Below are 18219 nucleotides of genomic sequence, written 5' to 3' on the forward strand. Positions count from 1 at the left end.
TCCTCATTCTCCATAATTTTGTACACCTCTATCACGTCAATCCTTACCCTCCCTTTTTCCAAGCTAAACAATACCAGCTGTTGTAACCTTCCTTTTATTCTTTCAGTTACTCTCACAAGTGGTGTGCAAAGTAATTACACGACTAATAGCTATTAATGCATCCCGATGACAAGGAATACACAGGACGAGCAGTAAAGCACGTGGAGAAGGAGCGAGTAGGCTAAACCTTACCCAATGGCGTCCTAACGATCCAATGGCCTCCAGAGGCGGTGGCCCCATAGTCCAATCAGGACGGCGAAGAGCCTCTCTTCGGCCAACTTTGTCCCTCCCCCGCCCCATAGAAACCGAGGGAAAAGCTCTGCTTTTCCGGTAAGATGGCGGCGCCCACTGTTGCAAGCGACGTGGAAGTGGGGCTGGAGTCGGTGTTCCCGCGGGAGCTTGGGCTGTTCGCCGACGCTTTTCCGGCGGAGACCCGTTACCGGCTCTGCGGGCACGAGCTGAGCATTGCCCAGTATCACGGGGCGCACCTGGGGGTGGCTGCCCCGGTTTGGGAGGCGGTGAGCGCGAGTGGAACCGAGTCCCGAGCAGGGAATTGGGATTTGGACGGCAACGGCTGGGAAGGGAGGGTAGCGGAATAGGCAGTAGAGCCAAGTGTTAGGATCCTTAGGGCACAACCCTGTGCAAGTTTAGGCAGGAAAAAAAAGTCCTACAACTCCAAGCATTCCCGGGGATGCTGGCTCTGTAGGACCTTTGTCTGTGTAAACATGCCCCTAGTACTTAACTAAGCATTGGCTCAAGTAGCCCGAATATGTATATATCTTGTACCTGTACCTTTTTAAAACGGTAAAACAACAAGGGGTCTTGTGGTGCGTTAAGAGATTTAAGATGTGTTGTGGCATAAGCATTCCTTTGCTAGACTTCATCAGATGCATGAGATGTTATCTTAAATTGGTAGGTATATATATAACTGGGGATGGAGATGGTAGTAAGCAGTGAGTTTGAGGGGGAAATGAAATTCAAAAAGTACGTTAAATCTTAAATATATAAACAAGTGGTCATTCACAAAGCAGCATTGATGAAAATGATGGAAGTCTTAACATTTGATCTTTACACTTTCTATAATTAACATTAAGATTATTTCACACCATATATCCCATATGTTGAACACAGATGATGAACTAGCTAAAGCATCTTATTATACAAGTTTACCCTGATATAGTTGGGAGTTGTATCCACTGTTAGTCTAAAGTAAGCCCTATCCATTTCAATGGGTTTACTCTTAAGTAGATTGGCTAAGACCCAAGTTATTTCCATACTAACAATAAGATGTTTATACTGCTATTCAAAATATTCCAGTAAGGTTTACAAAATAAAACAATGAAAATCACATGTAAGCAACAAAGCAAGTTGCTAAAACAAAATATAGCAACAGCATGAGAAAGGGGGGAAAGAGAAGTCTCAATCTCCATGTCCTTGTCTCATGTTTTCTTCTTTCGCCTCATATTTATACTTGAATTGCCTTATTTGCATTTCTGACCCAGTCTGAAGGTAAATAAAAGTTGCTGCAGCAGAACTTAATATCTCAGTATAATGTATAAACAAAGAACATGTAGATGTAAGCTGCTGAATATAGGAAAGAGTCTTCTATTGGTGGTAGTGATAGAAATGACGATAAGGCTGTGAGGATATAAATGAGTGTTTGTGTATGGGATATAGAAGGCAAGAATTTTAAGAGGACAAAGTAAATCTGAGGCAAGAATGATAAAAAGGACAAAGATGGGAGCAAAAGTTCATCATATGGCCATAAACTTGTGCAAGATGTGTTGAATGGCTTCTTGTTGTTTTTAAATAACTACTTGAGTACAACGATATATCATGTGAGAAAAATTCAGGTTACCCACTTAGAAAATGTAGACATCTGGTAACAGTAAAATTCCTGCTTGCCTAAAAAACAAAAACCAGAATGAGGTAAACCTGACACATTGCTATTTCTACACTTTGGGTAGTTCCTTCCTATTCAGTTTTTACACTCTAGGTATGAGCTATAATGAGATCACTTGAGCTGAATCTGGATTTTGAAGCAGAGTTTTTTTCCTGTCCATCAGATCTGAAGCATTACTTTGCCTCCTAGTGAGGAAACTTTCTGTTACACTTAAGAGTTCGTGGCCAGTGGAGGGGGGCAAATTCAGCCAGACAAACTTCGCTTTACAAAGTACATCAATAAAAAAAATAATGCTCATATATTGTCTCCTTGAGAGCAAAGAGATTGTGTAGGAAGACCGATTTGAACAAGTCTGGAAAGAGTGTTAATTAATACAGAGAATAGGGCTTGAATGAATGGTGCTTAAAAGATGTAAAGCAGTGATGAGGTATCTGTGTCCAGATGTCATTTGGATGCAATGCCCATCATCCCTTACTAGTAGCTATACTGGCTAGGGCTGGTGGGAGCTGTAGTCCAACAACTCGAGAAAAGGGTGGCTTCACTACAGCATGGGCACTCGGTACTCCTGGTCCCCTTCTCCATCAGACCCATTGCCAGAATCTTGTCCCATTTCTTCATACCCCTGGGGCTGGATCCAGATTTAAGCTGGATCATTGTCCTGGTGGAAGTGGACTTTCTCACCCAATCCTTCCCAGGACAGCCCCTCCAGCCCCTTCAAAATGCTACACAGGGTGTCAGGAGACCCTGTGGTCAATAGGATTAGATGTAGTGTTGGGGGGGAGGATTTCCAAAAATTGGGCAGAGCTGACTTCCTCTTAAGTAGGCAACAGACCTCTTTCTCTTAATGAAGGCAGGTCTTGGATCCTTTTCCTGATGTAAAGTGTAGGATGCAGTAAGTGTGGAAAATCCCCCTATGTGCACATAGTATTTCACTACATATAATGGGAAAGTGTTGCTTAGTTCCTCTAAGAACAGCAGCAGCTTTCTCATCCCTTGTGCAGAGGCTGGCACATGAGAAGAGGAAGGACCTGTATCTGTGACGATGGTTCTGCTCTTGAACTTCACCTTTTCATTCTTTATTACAGCAGTTTTAATCCATGTTGTGAGAGCAGCAGACATCACTTGCGTCAGAGGGATGTATACAGTCCCACCCACCACCCCACACATACATCCACCATAGACAGTTCCAAAATGGCCATATTGTCAAAGATGCTTTATTTTGCTGTCAAAAAGGAAGTAGAGTCCTTGTTTATATTTGCTGACATATTGTTTTGATCTTCCATTCACTCGTTATATGTAATTCTGTCTTCTTTCTTTCTAAGGCTCTAACCCTGTGTGAATATTTTGAGGCACAGAAGCTGAACTTTTGGGGCAAGAAGGTTATAGAGTTGGGTGCTGGGACAGGCATTGTGGGCATCCTTGCTTCCCTCCTTGGTATGTAGAATCATTTGCACCAAAGGGGTGGGAAGTATCATATGTAAAACCCGGTGCTGGAGGTGCTCCCCTCCCCAGAACCGCTCAGTATCTAGTCTTTTTTTTTTAAAAAAAAAAGTCAAAGCACCTTTCAACACCCTTGCAGTTGCTTTCAGACAGCACAATAGTCAATGGTGGGTTAACAGCCAACTCTATGGTTGATTATTGAGGGGGTACTCCCTATACGACATGATTATAATTAACTGTGGTGTGGATTAAGGCCAGCTTCGAGTTGACTGTTAGTCAAGGGTGTGTTTGATAGACACATCCCTTGCCCTCTCTCCCCACTCAGTCCTCCCACTGATATCCCATCAGTTATTGTGAGTTCTGCCGGTTGGACTAGAGTGGCAGCCGCCACTTTGGTCACTCTTGCCAAGGTACTCTGTAGTCGCCGAAAATAACTGTGTGCGCCGAAATAGTCAATGGTGCACGACATGGTAACCAACAGTTGTTCAAATAGTCAACTCTGTACAGCGTTGGTTATTTGCGTTGGTTATTTCAGCTGAATAAGCAATCGTGGTGTGAAAAAGACCCAGCAGATGACACAATAACCAACTGTTGACTGTTTAACCCACCATTGGCTATCATGTTATCCGAACCTAGTTTAAGTGCTACAGAGACTCTGAAATACAGGCCCGTATTAAATGTTGATCAATTCTATGCTTTTATAGTGTGTAGGTGTTTAGTCCAGAGCCATGACATATGGACTGCACTCCAGTGCTGTGACGTATGGGGTGAGGGGAATCCCATTAATCTAGCTCAAGTATAAACCATTATGCTGCTATCCAGAACTATTTATTCAGGCCTGTTTCCATGAAATCTGGTACCCAGTACAAAGGGCTGCATTCCTGAGAATCTTTGTGTGCCCATCCTCCTACCACCACATTGCTACCTGTGCAAAGGTTTCATCTCTGCAAGAAATGTGCATTCTCCTTTGCAAACTTAGTTTGCTTTCCTTGGTGCAGAATATATTGTGGAAGTGGGGCAGGGAGAGCAGCTCAGGGCATAAATGTTAGACTGTAGCCATTGTGTCCTACCACTCTGTTCTTAGAGCAGCTGGGATTCAAAAAAAAAATGTCTTATGTAAGGTCAGAGGCCCAGAATGCCTAAGAAAATCTGGTTGTTTGTGGGTAATACATATGATGTGAGCTAAATTGTTACTAGCTGGCTGTCATTCAGTTTTCTCACCTTTTCTTCTAGGAGGTGATGTGACCATCACAGATCTTCCTGTGGCTTTGAAACAGATAGAGGAGAATGTCCACCGGAACTTGCCCATGAAGTGTATGGCTCGAGCCAGAGTTTGTGCTCTATCATGGGGCCTGGACCATAAGGAGTTTCCCAAAAATTATGACTTCATCTTGGGTGCAGATATTGTCTATCTCAAGGACACTTACCCCTTGTTGATCAGGACACTGCAGCACCTATGTGGTGCTCAGTCTACTATCTATCTGTCTTCCAAAATGAGACAAGAACACAGTACGGAGTTCTTCTTTGAGACTTTGCTCCCTATGCACTTCACCTCAAAACTGGCCTTCAGGGATGAGGCTGAGAATATTAACATCTATGAAGTGACCAGCAAAAATAACATTGGACAATGAGTTTCTGTTCACCATAAACATTGCAATGAACACTGCCTTTACTGTTTTTTTTAAAAATAACAGTTATTAAACCAGAAGCCTTAATGAGGTGATCCACCGGTCTATTCCAGTTGCTTTCCAGAGTTTTCTACCCACTAATGGATGACAATATTTCAGATAACTTATCTTCATTTGATTGTTGTACTACAACAAATCCCCAGTCACCATGAGAGAGAGAGAGAGAGAGAGAGAGAGAGAGAGAGAGAATGTCTCAGAAATGGCAGTACTGGCAGGCATACATTTCCATTGATCTCTCTAGTCATGTCAGGTAGTTGTCATCCATTCAATATGCTTCATGCTTTAAATTCTTCTGGGGAAATAGGATAAATCTGCAATTGTACTTTTACATAAGTGTAGGTTCTCTGAGGTGTGATCTGGCTGATAGGAATTGTTCACTTTCTCTCCCTCATGGAAAGATTGGAAGTGTATACCTGAGTCACCAAGGGGAGCTGGTGTGTGTGTGTCAGCATGTACTCCCAGTCCTAATATACATGGTTCTATGGCTTTCTTGCTGCTCTTAGTGAAATTTGTAAAATTAGCTATGTTAGCTCTAATGCTGGTCCTTAAAAAAAGAATTTCAGTGATACCAGAGGCAAGTAAATTGAAGCATTACCTAAGTGCATTAAAAGACACCATGATGCCTTTTCTTATTTTGATAGATGCTTTTTTGTAAGAATTTTGTAACTTCATAAAAATGTGACTATAATGTTTAAACATATAGCTTAACATTAACTTGTATGTACCTATGCACTATGTATTTCTATTTCACAATAATGTACTATCCTGTTCTTAACTTATAGGGGCCCAGTCTTTAGTTCAATAGGTACAATATCTTAGGGAAGCTATGCATGCAAATGCGGAGGGTGAAATTTCATTCAACATATTAAATTACAAAACCTGTTGCAAGCAACATTCTCTTGTGTGACTGTTTCTCTTTGTTGTATCGCAGGGGAAGATATCACAGAATTCATGGTTCTGAGAGAATATAAGAAACATCCACTTCAAATAGTTTGTTAGTTGAGGAAACGTTTCTATGTACTATTTGGTTCTCTTGTCGGCTATATTGTTAATGGCCAGTTGTATTATTCAGTATTTACATAGTACTTTTTAAATTCTCAAAGACCTTGGCATGTATCATATTAGATTTTACAAGAGTCCTGTAGGGTAGCTTGATGCTGTATTGCAGCAGGAAAGTGGGTATGAGATGATAGCCAAGGTAATATGGTTCACCTAATGGCACAAGTGAGTTATATTTATTTACTTACTTATTACAGTCTACACAGCCTGATAACAGAAGCTCTCTGAACAGTTCTCTACCCAGTTGTGATAATAGTTCATAGTTAAGCTGTGACTTGAGCTAGGGGCTTCCCAACACATACTCTTAATCATTGATATGGAAACTGAAGTCTTGCTCAGTTTCCTTGGCCCTCACAGTGCTGAAATCCAGAAATAGTAGGGGGGAAATCCACATAAACATAGTAGTTGTGGAATGAACCATTCACATTCTCTTAAAAAGCTTGCCTAAGACATACTCTGCCTACTCAATTTTATGTTGTTTTGAGCCTCTAGAGATCGGTCTGTAGCAGTTGACTCTTTACTTCCTGCATTGAGCAGGGTGGGTGGGTTTGGAATCGATGGCCTTATAGGCCCCTTCCAACTCTATTACTCCATGATTCTACTGTCACAGACCGTCCTGTTGCCCAAATCAGCGATGGCCAACTGTGAGCTAGATATGAATCCAAACATAATTGTATCTTAACAGATACCCGTAGCCCTACCCGTGCTCAGCCAATTTCACTTGTAATGGCCAAGCTGTGGGGGCGATGGTGGCCTCAGCATTGACAGGCCTGGAAGATCTATTACGTTTTAACAACTGGAAAAGAATGCAAACTAATGTATATGACGGGAGTCCTGAGAGCTACTGAGTGACTGAGATCTGGATGGGGTTTATGTGTAATTCAGCAGTGAACAAACAGGATGTCGTAAAGAATTGGGGTTGAGTTTTTCCTGGCACAGAGATGCCTCACTTGCTTCATTGCTGCCTGCTAATTTGCTGTTCAAGAGACGGTAGCGGGGCCGCTAAAAATGGTAGCAACTCCTACGTCCAATAAAGCAAGATTTTTTGGAATGGAGAACTTTCAACGCAACCCTGTACATGTTGATTGAGTAGGGTGACCATATGAAAAGGAGGGCAGGGCTTTTGTATCTTTAAAAGTTGTATTGACAAGGAAATTTCAGCAGGTGTCATTTGTATATATGGAGAACCTATGGAAATTCCCTCTTCATCACAACAGTTAAAGCTGCAGGTGCACTGCCCTCTTTTAAATCTGGTCACTCTAGTATAGCTCCTGCACCTTTAACTGTTGTGAGGAAGAGGGAATTTCACCAGGTTCTCCATATATACAAATGACACCTGCTAAAATTCCCTTTTCTATGCAACTGTTAAAGATACAGGAGCCCTGTCCTCCTTTTCATATGGTCACCCTATGATTGAGAAGTAAAAGCCCCACAGAATTCAGTGGGGCTTACTTTCGTGTAAGTGGGTATAGAACCGCAGCTTTAGATTTTCTACCAAGTGAGAAGACGTCGGCAACAACACCCCCCCGCCCACGTGTGCTTCAAAAAGCGCTACGCGTGGGCTACTTTTGATGACTTCTTCTATGATGAATATAAGGGTGACCCAGCGGCTCATAAGACGTAACAGAAATCCAGCAGGATTTTATTGCAACGAGGGTCGTCGTCAATTCCCTCCAAATTCCAGGCAAAGGAGGAAAACTTGGCGCTCCTTCAACCTCAGAGCTGCCCCTTTCTCTGCTCCTGCAACCAATGAAACTCCTCGGTAGGCTGGAGCCAATCAGCTTCTTGGAAAGAGGGGTTGGTCCACCAGCCCGGCTCTCGCCGAACGCTGCTGAAGTCCCTTGTCGCAACCCGTAGGAGCTGGTGACGTATAATGCAAGCGCCTTCAAGATGCAGCGGCTGGCTGGCTTGGGAAGGGCATTGATCTCTTCTCAGAAAAGAGGTGCTGCAGGAGGGCAGGTGAGGGGAGAAGGTGACGCGCTCGTTGGTGGGCCTGGATTCTCGAGCTTCCCCAATGCGTGGCGCGTGGGCGCTTTCTCCCAGTGACCCGGCATGGTCGGTTCCCATCACGTCCGCTTGGGATGGAGCGCAGGGCGGGCACGTTGGGTAAATTCCAACGTAAGTCCTACTTAAAGTAGACCCATTAAAGTGAACGGGACTTAAGTTAGTCATAATTAACTTAAGTTCCATTTGTTTCAATGGGTCTATTCTAAGTAGGACTTAGGTTGGATGTTGCCCATTTTGTGTTATAGGTATCCTGTGCACGTAAAACCGCGAGGCCATAGGTAGAAAGCCACAAACAGGTGACACTTTCGTACTATGGCAACTTAGTGATAATGAAAGCTTCACTTCATGACATCAGTCAATAATAATAATAATAATAATAATAATAATAATAATAATTTTAAATGTTCTAAGTGCTGCACAGACTTTTAAAAGATAGGACAGCCCCTGCCTATAGGAACACAATTTAACAGACATGATTCAAAAGAAAGAGGGAGGAAAGCAAGCACTGGGGAAGCGGTGCCTTAAGTGGTCGATGGATGGGGCTGGAATGGTCTCTCCCTTGCCATGATGCCTTTCCTGGGAGCCAGGGGGTGCACAGACCTGTATAAAGTTCCATTTAACATTGGACATTAACTCTCACTTCTCCTTCCCCTCCCTCTGCTTCCCCATATCTGATCTGGAGGGTCTCTTAACCCTCAGAGCAGTTTGGGGGGCGTGTATGGGGAGGGAGAATCCATTCCACCAGTACTATCATACCAGTGTCTATCTTACTGGTGAACAGACACAATTGGATACAGACACTGGCTTCAGCCAGAAGCCACTGAGACACAGCACCCCCAGCTTCTCAAGGAAGAGAACAACCTGGCCTGTTCGTCAGCCAGAGAAGGAGCAACTTCTCCATGTCCTGCTTGTGAGACAGCTGGTTGGCCACTGTGTGAACAGAATACTGGACTAGATTGACCCTTCTTATGTTCTTAGCTACAGGAAGCTCACTTCCCCCATCCCTGCCAGAAGGAACACTGGGCTCTAACTCACTGTTGGCCCCCTGGGAAAGCAGAAGGTCAGGGAAAGACCCTCTGGCCATGCCCTTTGGTCAAATTAACAAGACCCACCAATGGCTATCCAAGCAAGAACACCATCAAAGGAAGGTCATGCTGGCCTGAAGTGCATTTATAGCAGACGGTAATTGTCTGAAAAGCAGGATAAAAATGTAGCGAATAAGGAATATAAATAAGTAACTCCTAAATTCCTGGCTAGTGACAGAAAGCTGGAGTATGTCTCCTTTAAACTTTGCAGTCCCAGGACAACTATCAGTGTGATTGATTTTACCCACTGAGTGTGCAGGAATTTGAGTTCTCTAGATTCAAAATTTTATTTCATGGGTGATCGTATTGGCTTTCAAACAAGGAAAGCTTGGGAGCAGCCTATAAACATGTACAAGTACTACAGACCCAAGACAACAACCCTATTTCTGGACTTCCTATTTGTTGGCTAAATATCATGATTTCCAGAGGAGTGTCCATATTTTTCTGTTACAGCAAAAACAGCAGAGTCTTGTGGCATGTTAAAGTCTAAAAAAATTATTCTGTCTAAGCTTTTGTGGACACAGTCCATCAGATTCAACTGATCACATACCTGATGAAGTGGACTGTGTCCACAAAAGTTTAGGCCAGAATAAATTTGTTAGTCTTTAACAAATATCTCATTCCCTAGCAAATATTCATCAGAAAATAGATGCACCCACAATTATCAATCCGATTCTATGCATGTTTATTCAGAGGAACGTCTTAGTAAGTTCATTTGTATTACTTACAAGCAAGTGTGCATGAGGTCATTCAGTAAAAAAATTCTCTCCATTTTGCTGTCAGCAGTGGTGCACTTTCACACTTTTAAAATCTGTTTTTGTTTCCTTCCCCTCATAGTTATCTGGCTGGCCTCTGGCTCGTTTTCTTCATGCTGGCCTTCCAGTGCAAGCAGCAAAGGAACATTTGGTGAAGCTTAGGAAGAAAACTGGCTACTCATTTGTGAACTGTAAGAAAGCCTTGGAGAAATTTTCTGACCTCAAAGAGGTGAGAACAAATGCTTATGCATGATATAAAACACATACTTAATTTTTTGAACCCTGCTCCCCATATTTGAAAACGTTTGGGACACAGGTAAAGGAATGATGCTTCAAGCATTTCAAAACAAACATAATCTAAGGCTGCAATTCTATGCATACTGACAAGGAAGTAAGTCTCATTGAACCCAGAGGAGTTTATTCCTGAGTAAGCATGGCTAGGATCTGGCTGCTTTATCTTGAGCAATGTGTGTACACAATCTGCACGATTAAAGGGTGTTGGTGAGTGCTGACTTTATTCTTGCTGCTCTCTCCACCTCCCAAAAGCAAGACAGGTTCCAATATCAAATAAATTACTGTGAAAGAAAAGGGGAATTCAGTGAAGAAACAATTATTTATTTGTTATATTTATTAAACACCTCATAAAATAAAATTCTCCTGTAAAATTTAATCGAGGTAGCAGGAAAAATGAAAGAAATTATGATTTATATAAATAATGTGCATATCAAAATGTTCCAATTGGTCTGTGTGAATGACAGTCAGGGAAACAGCTAGCTGGCCAATAGAAACCTCAGAAAATTGATGACACGTTAACAGAATTATATTCAGATGGTCACCAGTTCATGACATGACTGAGGAGAAACCACAATCAGGCTCAGTTCAGACAACACATTAGTCAATGGTGGTTTTAGAACTCCATGCCGGAGTTTACACCACTGTTGAGAAACATGTTGTCGGGTGGGAAAACTCCATGCAACGATGGAGGTTTTTTGGGGTGGGAAACACTCCATGCAGAATATCCATGCTGTGCAGAGGAGAGTTCTTGCACAACCGTTGTGTTGCCTGTTGTGTGGTGGGCTCCGTGGAGTTTTCCGTTGCGTGGAGTTGACTTTCCCCACTGGCTACAGAGTCCCTGGGAGGAGTGATGAAAGGAGAGTGCTGCTCTAGGAGAGCCACCACAACTTGTGGAGGATTTTTTTTTTTTTGCAGCAATGGCTGATGGGATACCATAGGGAGGACCAGGGGAGGAGAGAGAGGGCGGAAGAGCTGTCAATCAAACATTGTGATGGATTTTTCTCAACTCCACTGCATTGTGATGGATTTTACTCAACTCCACGGTAGCTCACATTCACAGAACAATGGAGTTAGAACATGTTGTGTGGGAGTACCCCCTAAAAACTCAACTGTTGAGTGGAGTTTTCACACTGCATTGACTAACGTGTTGTCTGAACTGAGCCTCAGATTATTTGACAGGCCTTCTGTCAGAACTATAAGTGGATTTGGTGTTTCCAGAACCTGCAACTGATTGGATTGGTGAACTATTTATTTATTTATTTATTTATTTATTTATTTATTTATTTATTTATTGCATTTATATACCGTCCCACAGCCGAAGCTCTCTGGGCAGTTATAGTGGATCTGAAGTGTATATATACATGCACAGATTAAAATGGACCAAATAGTTCTATAATCATATTCAATAAAGTGTATTGGGTTTCTGTGCAATACCTATGTATATATACTTCCATCCATGATTACTGTTACATGCTTAAACCACCACACACATTCAATTTCACTTCTTAAGATTTCTGTTTACAAGATAAACTCTGGCACAGATATTTGATGATCTGGTATCAGCGGTGTAAGAAGCAGGAAGGAGAGGGAATTCTCAAACATGACTCCAACACGCCCCAAATCCCTATATGTAGAAAATTAGCATGTCATTGAGATTGCTACGCTTGGACCCTTCTAGAAAAGTGATGTTCTAGCTTTTCACCTGCAGGACATCTCTGATATGGAGAGTTATTTGAACCTGCCTTTCGTTGCATTCTGCAGTGACATAATCCTGGGAGAACGTACATGTTGTCGCTTGGTGTTTGAATGGTTCTTTGGGTTCTGTTTGGGGGAGTCTATACCAGCCGTTTATTGCAGGATTGTATTGTAGGTGTCACTAATGGGCCACATGACATTCACCTGCTCCCACGGTGATCTCTGTTCCACCTCTCACTTTTACTGGAATATCCCTGACTGCTTTGGGCACATTTTTTTCGGCTTTCTCGCTTCCATTGCGAAGAACGTTTGTGGTGCAGTGCTGTTCACCATGAGTTCTGGGTTCAACGAACAGCCAATTAGCTGTGAGGGGTGTGTGCATGGGTATCAATGTGTTTTATCGCCGAGTGTTTATTTTTGAATACAAACATATCTTTGTGCAGGAGCGCATATTCAACGGAGTTCCTATCCCCCCATGTGCTGCTGCATTTCTGCACTCCTGCACATTTCTGCGCTCCTGCATATCCCTCACAAGTAATTAAAAAAAAATCCTGTGCCCTGTAGCCATCTGCCTAGCCTCGCCCACTTCTACCATTACTCATGTGGAACTGCCGTAATGGGGCACACGTGCGCCCGCAACGGCACGCCTCTAATTGTGGTACAGATCAGTACAGATTGCAGAAGCGGGGAACCTTCGGGATCATGCCTCTTCCGTTGCGAAAGGGCTACAGGTGTAGATTAGCCCTTCATCTCAGTTCTGAGGTTTGGTTTTGTCTTTGAAGGCTGAAGCCTGGCTGCATGAACAAGCCCAAAAGGAGGGATGGAGCAAAGCTTCCAAACTGCAAGGGCGAAAGACGACAGAAGGGCTTATAGGGCTGTTGCAGGAGAGGAACTCAGCAGTGATGGTAGAGGTGAGTGTTTTCCTCTTTGCAAGAAAATCCCTTGGTGTGTTAGACAATCAGTTTGCAAGAAATATGCTTTGGTCACCTGGATGCACTTTCCACACGACTTACAGAAATTAGAGGTGCATGCATCTCTGTCTTAAGAGCTGAATGGATCCACCTTCCTCAGAGACAGCTCCTAGATAGAGACCACACTTGCAATTAAGATTGCCAGATAGATCTTCTTGAATTCAGAGCAGTCTCCAAATGCTAATGTTTCTTGTTTAAAATGTCACCCTAACCATGAATTTCTGACTGGAAAAGAAGTGGATAAGATTGCATGCATAGCGAGAGTGGTCATATGTTCATCAGTAATCTGGTACCTTATTACATTAAGACCATAAGAAGAGGCCTGCTGGATCAGACCGAGGGTCCATCTAGTCATAGAATCATAGAATAGTAGAGTTGGAAGGGGCCTATAAGGCCATTGAGTCCAACCCCCAGCTCAAAGCAGGAATCCATCCTAAAGCATACTTGACAGATGGTTGTCCAGCTGCCTCTTGAATGCCTCTAGTGTGGGAGAGCCCACAACCACAGCACTCTGTTCGCAGAGTGGCCAACCAGCTATCAACCAGGGACCCACAAGCAGGGCACGGGTGCAACAGCACCCTTCCACCCAAGTTTCCCAGCAGCTGGTGTTTATAGGCTTGCTGCCTCTGATATTTTTATTTATTTATTGCATTTATATATCGTCCATAGCTGAAACTCTCAACATTGATCAGCAGAAGTTGAAGGGTACTTCAGAGGTTTGAGGGGATCTCTTTGCTGTGATGGGAAACTCTATTGGAGAGCAGTCTTTGCTCAGACTTGCTGTATCATACTAAATGAATCCATCTTGGGGAAAACAGGAGCAAAAGCTGTAGCTACCATGCTAAAGTCACCTTCCCTGCCTGTGTCTTTGGGGAAACCATGTTATCTTCTAATTGCTCCTTCTAACTTTATTCCCACCTTCTGAAGAATATAGCAACAGGTGACTATGCAGTTCAAAGCTAGCTGTGTTTCTCTGCCAGGTGAACTGTGAGACTGACTTTGTGGCCCGAAATGCCAAGTTTCAACATCTGGTTCAGCAAGCAGCGATTGGAGCCATGCTGCATCATCAGGGGACTAGAGACCAGCTAAGCACCTATGCCAAGGTAGGAGTAACATAAAGAGGTCATAATCTGAAATAGCTGACACACTGTAAGAATTTATATTTGACAGATCAAAGTACTGGGTTGGATCTGGGCTTAGTTGCACACAGAGCAGTAGACCCTTTGAAATCAGTGGGATTTAAGTTCACCATGACTAACTTAAATCCCATTGATTTCAATGGGTCTTACTCTAAGCGTGACTCATCGGGATTCAACTCACTGTGGCTCAGTTCAGACAACACATCTCAGTGGTGGGTTTAGAACTGCACAGTGGAGTTTTTACACCACCATTGAGAAATGTGTTGTCTGGAGGGAAAACTCCACCTCATGGTGGAGGGTTTTTTTTAGAAAATACACCATGCTGAATATCCACACTGTACAGAGGAGAGTTCCTGCACAACCGTTGTGTTGCATGTTGTATGGAGGGCTCCGTGGAGTTTCCCGTTGCGTGGACCTTTCCCACTGGCTACAGAGCTCTCTGGCAAGAGCGGTGAAAGGCGCGAGTGCCGCTCTAGGAGAGCCGCTGGGGTTGTTTTTTGCAGCAATGGCTGATGAGATAGCATCGGGAGGACCAAGGGAGGAGAGAGGGCGGAGGAACTGTCAATCAAACGTCATGATGGATTTTACTCAACTCCATGGTAGCCCAGTCACACAACAGTGGAAACTGTTGAGTGGAGTTTTCTCACTACGTAGAGAAACGGGTTGTCTGAACTGAGCCTGTATCTAAGAGCAAAGCGCATGTTTCTGCTGAATGGTTCCCAACAAGCAACTTCTATTAGAATAGTAAAGCTGAAGGGACGTCCAGGCAATGGCCAGCTGGCAACCCACAGGCAGGGTCTGAATTCTTTCCCCATCTGCTCGCAGAGTTGCTCTGTTGCCATTGAAGATGCTTCCGGAGCCTGTAGCTGCATCACAGAGTGCGCCTGTCAGACCAAAATACCATGAGAGATTTGTGTGCCGCTTCTGACTAGCTCCAGGGATGTGTTCCCCACACAAAATGACATTCCTTCTCAGAGGCTTTTGCAAAAGTGCCGTGGTTGTATAAGCTGCCCCTTGCTGTGAACTGACCTCAGAGCACTATGTTCTGAGGAATGTGTTCCTGCCTTACATCCAGGTAATTGGGTAGGATTTAGACCATGCCCTAAGTCAGGGTCCTCTTAGTGTTATCCCACATTATGTTGGGGTGCAGAATCGAGGACTTAATCCAGCCCACGAAGGCTTCACATCTGACCCATGGACGCTTGTGTTGCTTCTATAGATCAGGCTACCTTAGTGAGGAGGAACCCCCACCTGTTATCTCCAATCACAGATTGGAGATAACAGTAGGGATTCTCGTGTGCAGCTGCTTTGTGGTGTGCAGGTTTTCCCAGTCTCGGAAGCCCCGTATGCAGCGAAGCCAAGCCCCCTTTGCCCCTCCATGGGAGGCAGCTGAGGACTGTGCAGAGAAAGGATTCATGTCATAATGCTACTTGGTCAATCCAAATTGCAGGGCCCCTTTAAAGACATTTTTCTGCCTTTGTGGAACCTCACCCACCCACCCCAGGTAGGAACAACACTTAAAAAAGTCTTGGCGCACCATTTAAATGCCAATTCATGCCTTCATCCATTCCCTCCCAACTACTTCATGGTGCTGCCTGAGGCAGATTGCTTCACTTTGCTGCATGGCTGCTGCACTAAAGGCTTGACTGTGTAAGGACATCACTCTAGACAAGTAAATTCAATTGAGAGAGCAATGCAGATTAATGGGTTGGATGCAGACTTATCAGTTGCACCTAGTTCCCAATGATTTCAGCAGGATCCAAGTTCAGCTAACTGAGCAGTGGGTACACCCCGATTTGCCAAGAATGCTGAAAAATCATTGGGAAACAATGCGTTTTTCAGCGCTGCCAGAAATCTTTGTTTTGACTCAGCCCTGCTTTACTTCATAATTGATTCCTAATGACACTGACGCTACTGCTGCCTTTTTAAAAAACAAACAAACAAACACATCCTCGTGTCCTCAGGAGACATGTTGTATCCTCTTCCTTCTCACATGTCAACTGTGCCAGAATCGTTCTGTCTTTCAAAATGAGCAATTACTTAGAAAACTAGAGGAGACTTAAGTAATACTTCAAAAGCCAGAAGACATTTGAGGAAAGGGGGTGACCCAGTATTCTGAGGCTTATCATCTGCTCTAGTTCAAGTGAGTTGCTTTTGCTCCGCATTCACCTAGAGTTGATTCACACAGTGACTTTGTTCAGACAGCACACTAAGCATTTTGAGCTAAACGTTATGGCTTAAGAGTGTTGTGTGAACCATTCCTAACCATGGTAGCTACATAACCATGGTTTAAACATACCTACCATTTGCAGCAAAAGGGTTAGCGGCCTAACCATGGCTTAGTGTGTCATCTGAACAGGCCCAGTGTCTTTTCAGGGAAAATGTAGAGTTCGAACAGTAAGTTTTTCCAAATAATGTCTAATACATAAATACATATTAGGAAGGCAGAATTGTCTTAAGCCTCGAGGTTGAATGTACTTTCAGTGGCAAACCAGTTACTACTGTTGCATATGTAGTCCAGGCCTTCCCTCATCCCATTTTAGCTATTGCCTGAACAGCTTTCTATATAACTGTTGACGGTTATAAATCTAACAATGCTTATAAAGAGAAGTGGTAACAAAGCTTGGTCTGCAGGTTTTTTTTAATGGTTTTCTTTTGACTTGTTTTGTAGTGTTTCTTAAATTCTAACGAGCTCTCCCAGCTCAGGATTGAACCTGATGGATCTTTGCTTAGCGACCAGCTGGCTCTGGCTATTGGTGAGTCTTCTAGTCCCAGATGTGGCCAGGAAACAGGGAGTAGTAGGTAGCAGCCAATTAGGGTGAATCCTTTTGCTAAGAGTGCAATAATTCTTATAGGGAACTTTTGAGGTGCTTCTGCCCTATCTCTTCCAAGCTTGCCATGTTAGCTTACTAAATGTGTACCTCAGCCTTTAAACACAATGGCTTGGCACATAACGTTAGCTTGTGGTATGGGTTGTTGAATTCTGGATTGTCCTGATGTGTGAATGCCTAACAAACCATAGCTTGTTAAACACAAACAACTCAGAAAGATCTGTTCTGGATTGTGAACTCTGGGTTGTTTAAACCATGGATTGCTGTTAAGTGTGAATCCAGTATCATGGGTTGTTTTGCCATGTACATAGGTCTATAGTGGTAAAATAATGTCTCTACATGCCAGTATTCAGCACCATAAAGGCATTGGGGATATAGGGAGGGAGCAAAGGAAGTGGGTAAACAGACAACCCAGAGATTGAGAAAACAAACCAGTTTGTTCTATCATCTGCCAGACAAACCCTGAGTAGGGAAACAAAATGTGGGCTAAGTATGTTAGTACTATGTGTAAACTAGGCCAGACTATGGCCCTGTTCAGAAGACACCTTAAACCACGGCTTTAATTATGGTGAATAAAGTAAAAGGCCTTATTCACTGTGGTTAAAGCCATGGTTTAAGGTGTCTTCTGGACAGGGCCTACATGTCTAACAGTTAATGTTTTTTCTTCTTTTTTAAAAGGCAAGCTGGGTGAGAACATGGTTATTAAGAGAGCAGCATGGGTATCTGTGCCAGAGAACCTCTTCATTGGCTCGTATGTACATGGAGCATTCCCAGAAGGAAATCCATCGCTTTCTAATATGATGTTTGGCAAATATGGAGCCTTGGTCATCTGCAGTCCCTCGGAGGAATGCCAAAAGTCAAACTTTACAGAACTAGGCTGGCGACTGGGCCAGCATGTGGTGGGGATGGCCCCCATCTCCGTGGGATCTCCGGAAGATGAACCTGGTGGAGATTCTGAAACCAAGATGCTTGCCCAGCCATTCCTCCTGGACCCCACAATTTCTTTGGGACAGTATGTTCAGCCTACAGGTGTCTCTGTGCTGGACTTCGTGCGTTTCGAATGTGGAGAGGATACTGGGTTGTCAGAATCAGAGTAAATCATATTTTTGTGTCAAAGAAGCTCCCAGTTCTGCTTAGGTCCTGATGTGGTTGACAGATGTGACTGCTGACGAACAAAACTCATGTTGGCTGCCTCCGGAGGCCAACTGCTGGCATGAAATCTCTTTCCAAAGCTCCGAAATGATTTTGTAAGATGCGACCGCTGAAGTGTGGCAAACAGATGTTGATGTAACAAATAAAAGAATCTCATCTCA

At 43.5% G+C, this 18219-nt stretch overlaps 2 protein-coding genes across 2 annotated transcripts; both read left to right on the forward strand.

Annotated features, from left to right (window-relative positions):
• The first annotated feature begins 374 nt into the window (after nucleotides 1-374).
• On the forward strand, nucleotides 375-6068 carry EEF1AKMT3 (EEF1A lysine methyltransferase 3). The gene is made up of 3 exons (XM_063119688.1): nucleotides 375-557; nucleotides 3265-3376; nucleotides 4616-6068. Exons 1-3 carry the CDS (start codon nucleotides 375-377, stop codon nucleotides 5011-5013), a joined length of 693 nt encoding a protein of 230 aa, XP_062975758.1. The 3' UTR covers nucleotides 5014-6068.
• A 1934-nt stretch (nucleotides 6069-8002) lies between these two features.
• Nucleotides 8003-18219, forward strand: TSFM (Ts translation elongation factor, mitochondrial). Its single transcript, XM_063123122.1, has 6 exons — nucleotides 8003-8088; nucleotides 10059-10205; nucleotides 12748-12876; nucleotides 13917-14039; nucleotides 16747-16831; nucleotides 17585-18219. Exons 1-6 carry the CDS (start codon nucleotides 8020-8022, stop codon nucleotides 18001-18003), a joined length of 972 nt encoding a protein of 323 aa, XP_062979192.1. The 5' UTR covers nucleotides 8003-8019; the 3' UTR covers nucleotides 18004-18219.

This window comes from Elgaria multicarinata, chromosome 3, assembly GCF_023053635.1.
Source record: "Elgaria multicarinata webbii isolate HBS135686 ecotype San Diego chromosome 3, rElgMul1.1.pri, whole genome shotgun sequence".
Taxonomy (NCBI): Eukaryota; Metazoa; Chordata; class Lepidosauria; order Squamata; family Anguidae; genus Elgaria; species Elgaria multicarinata.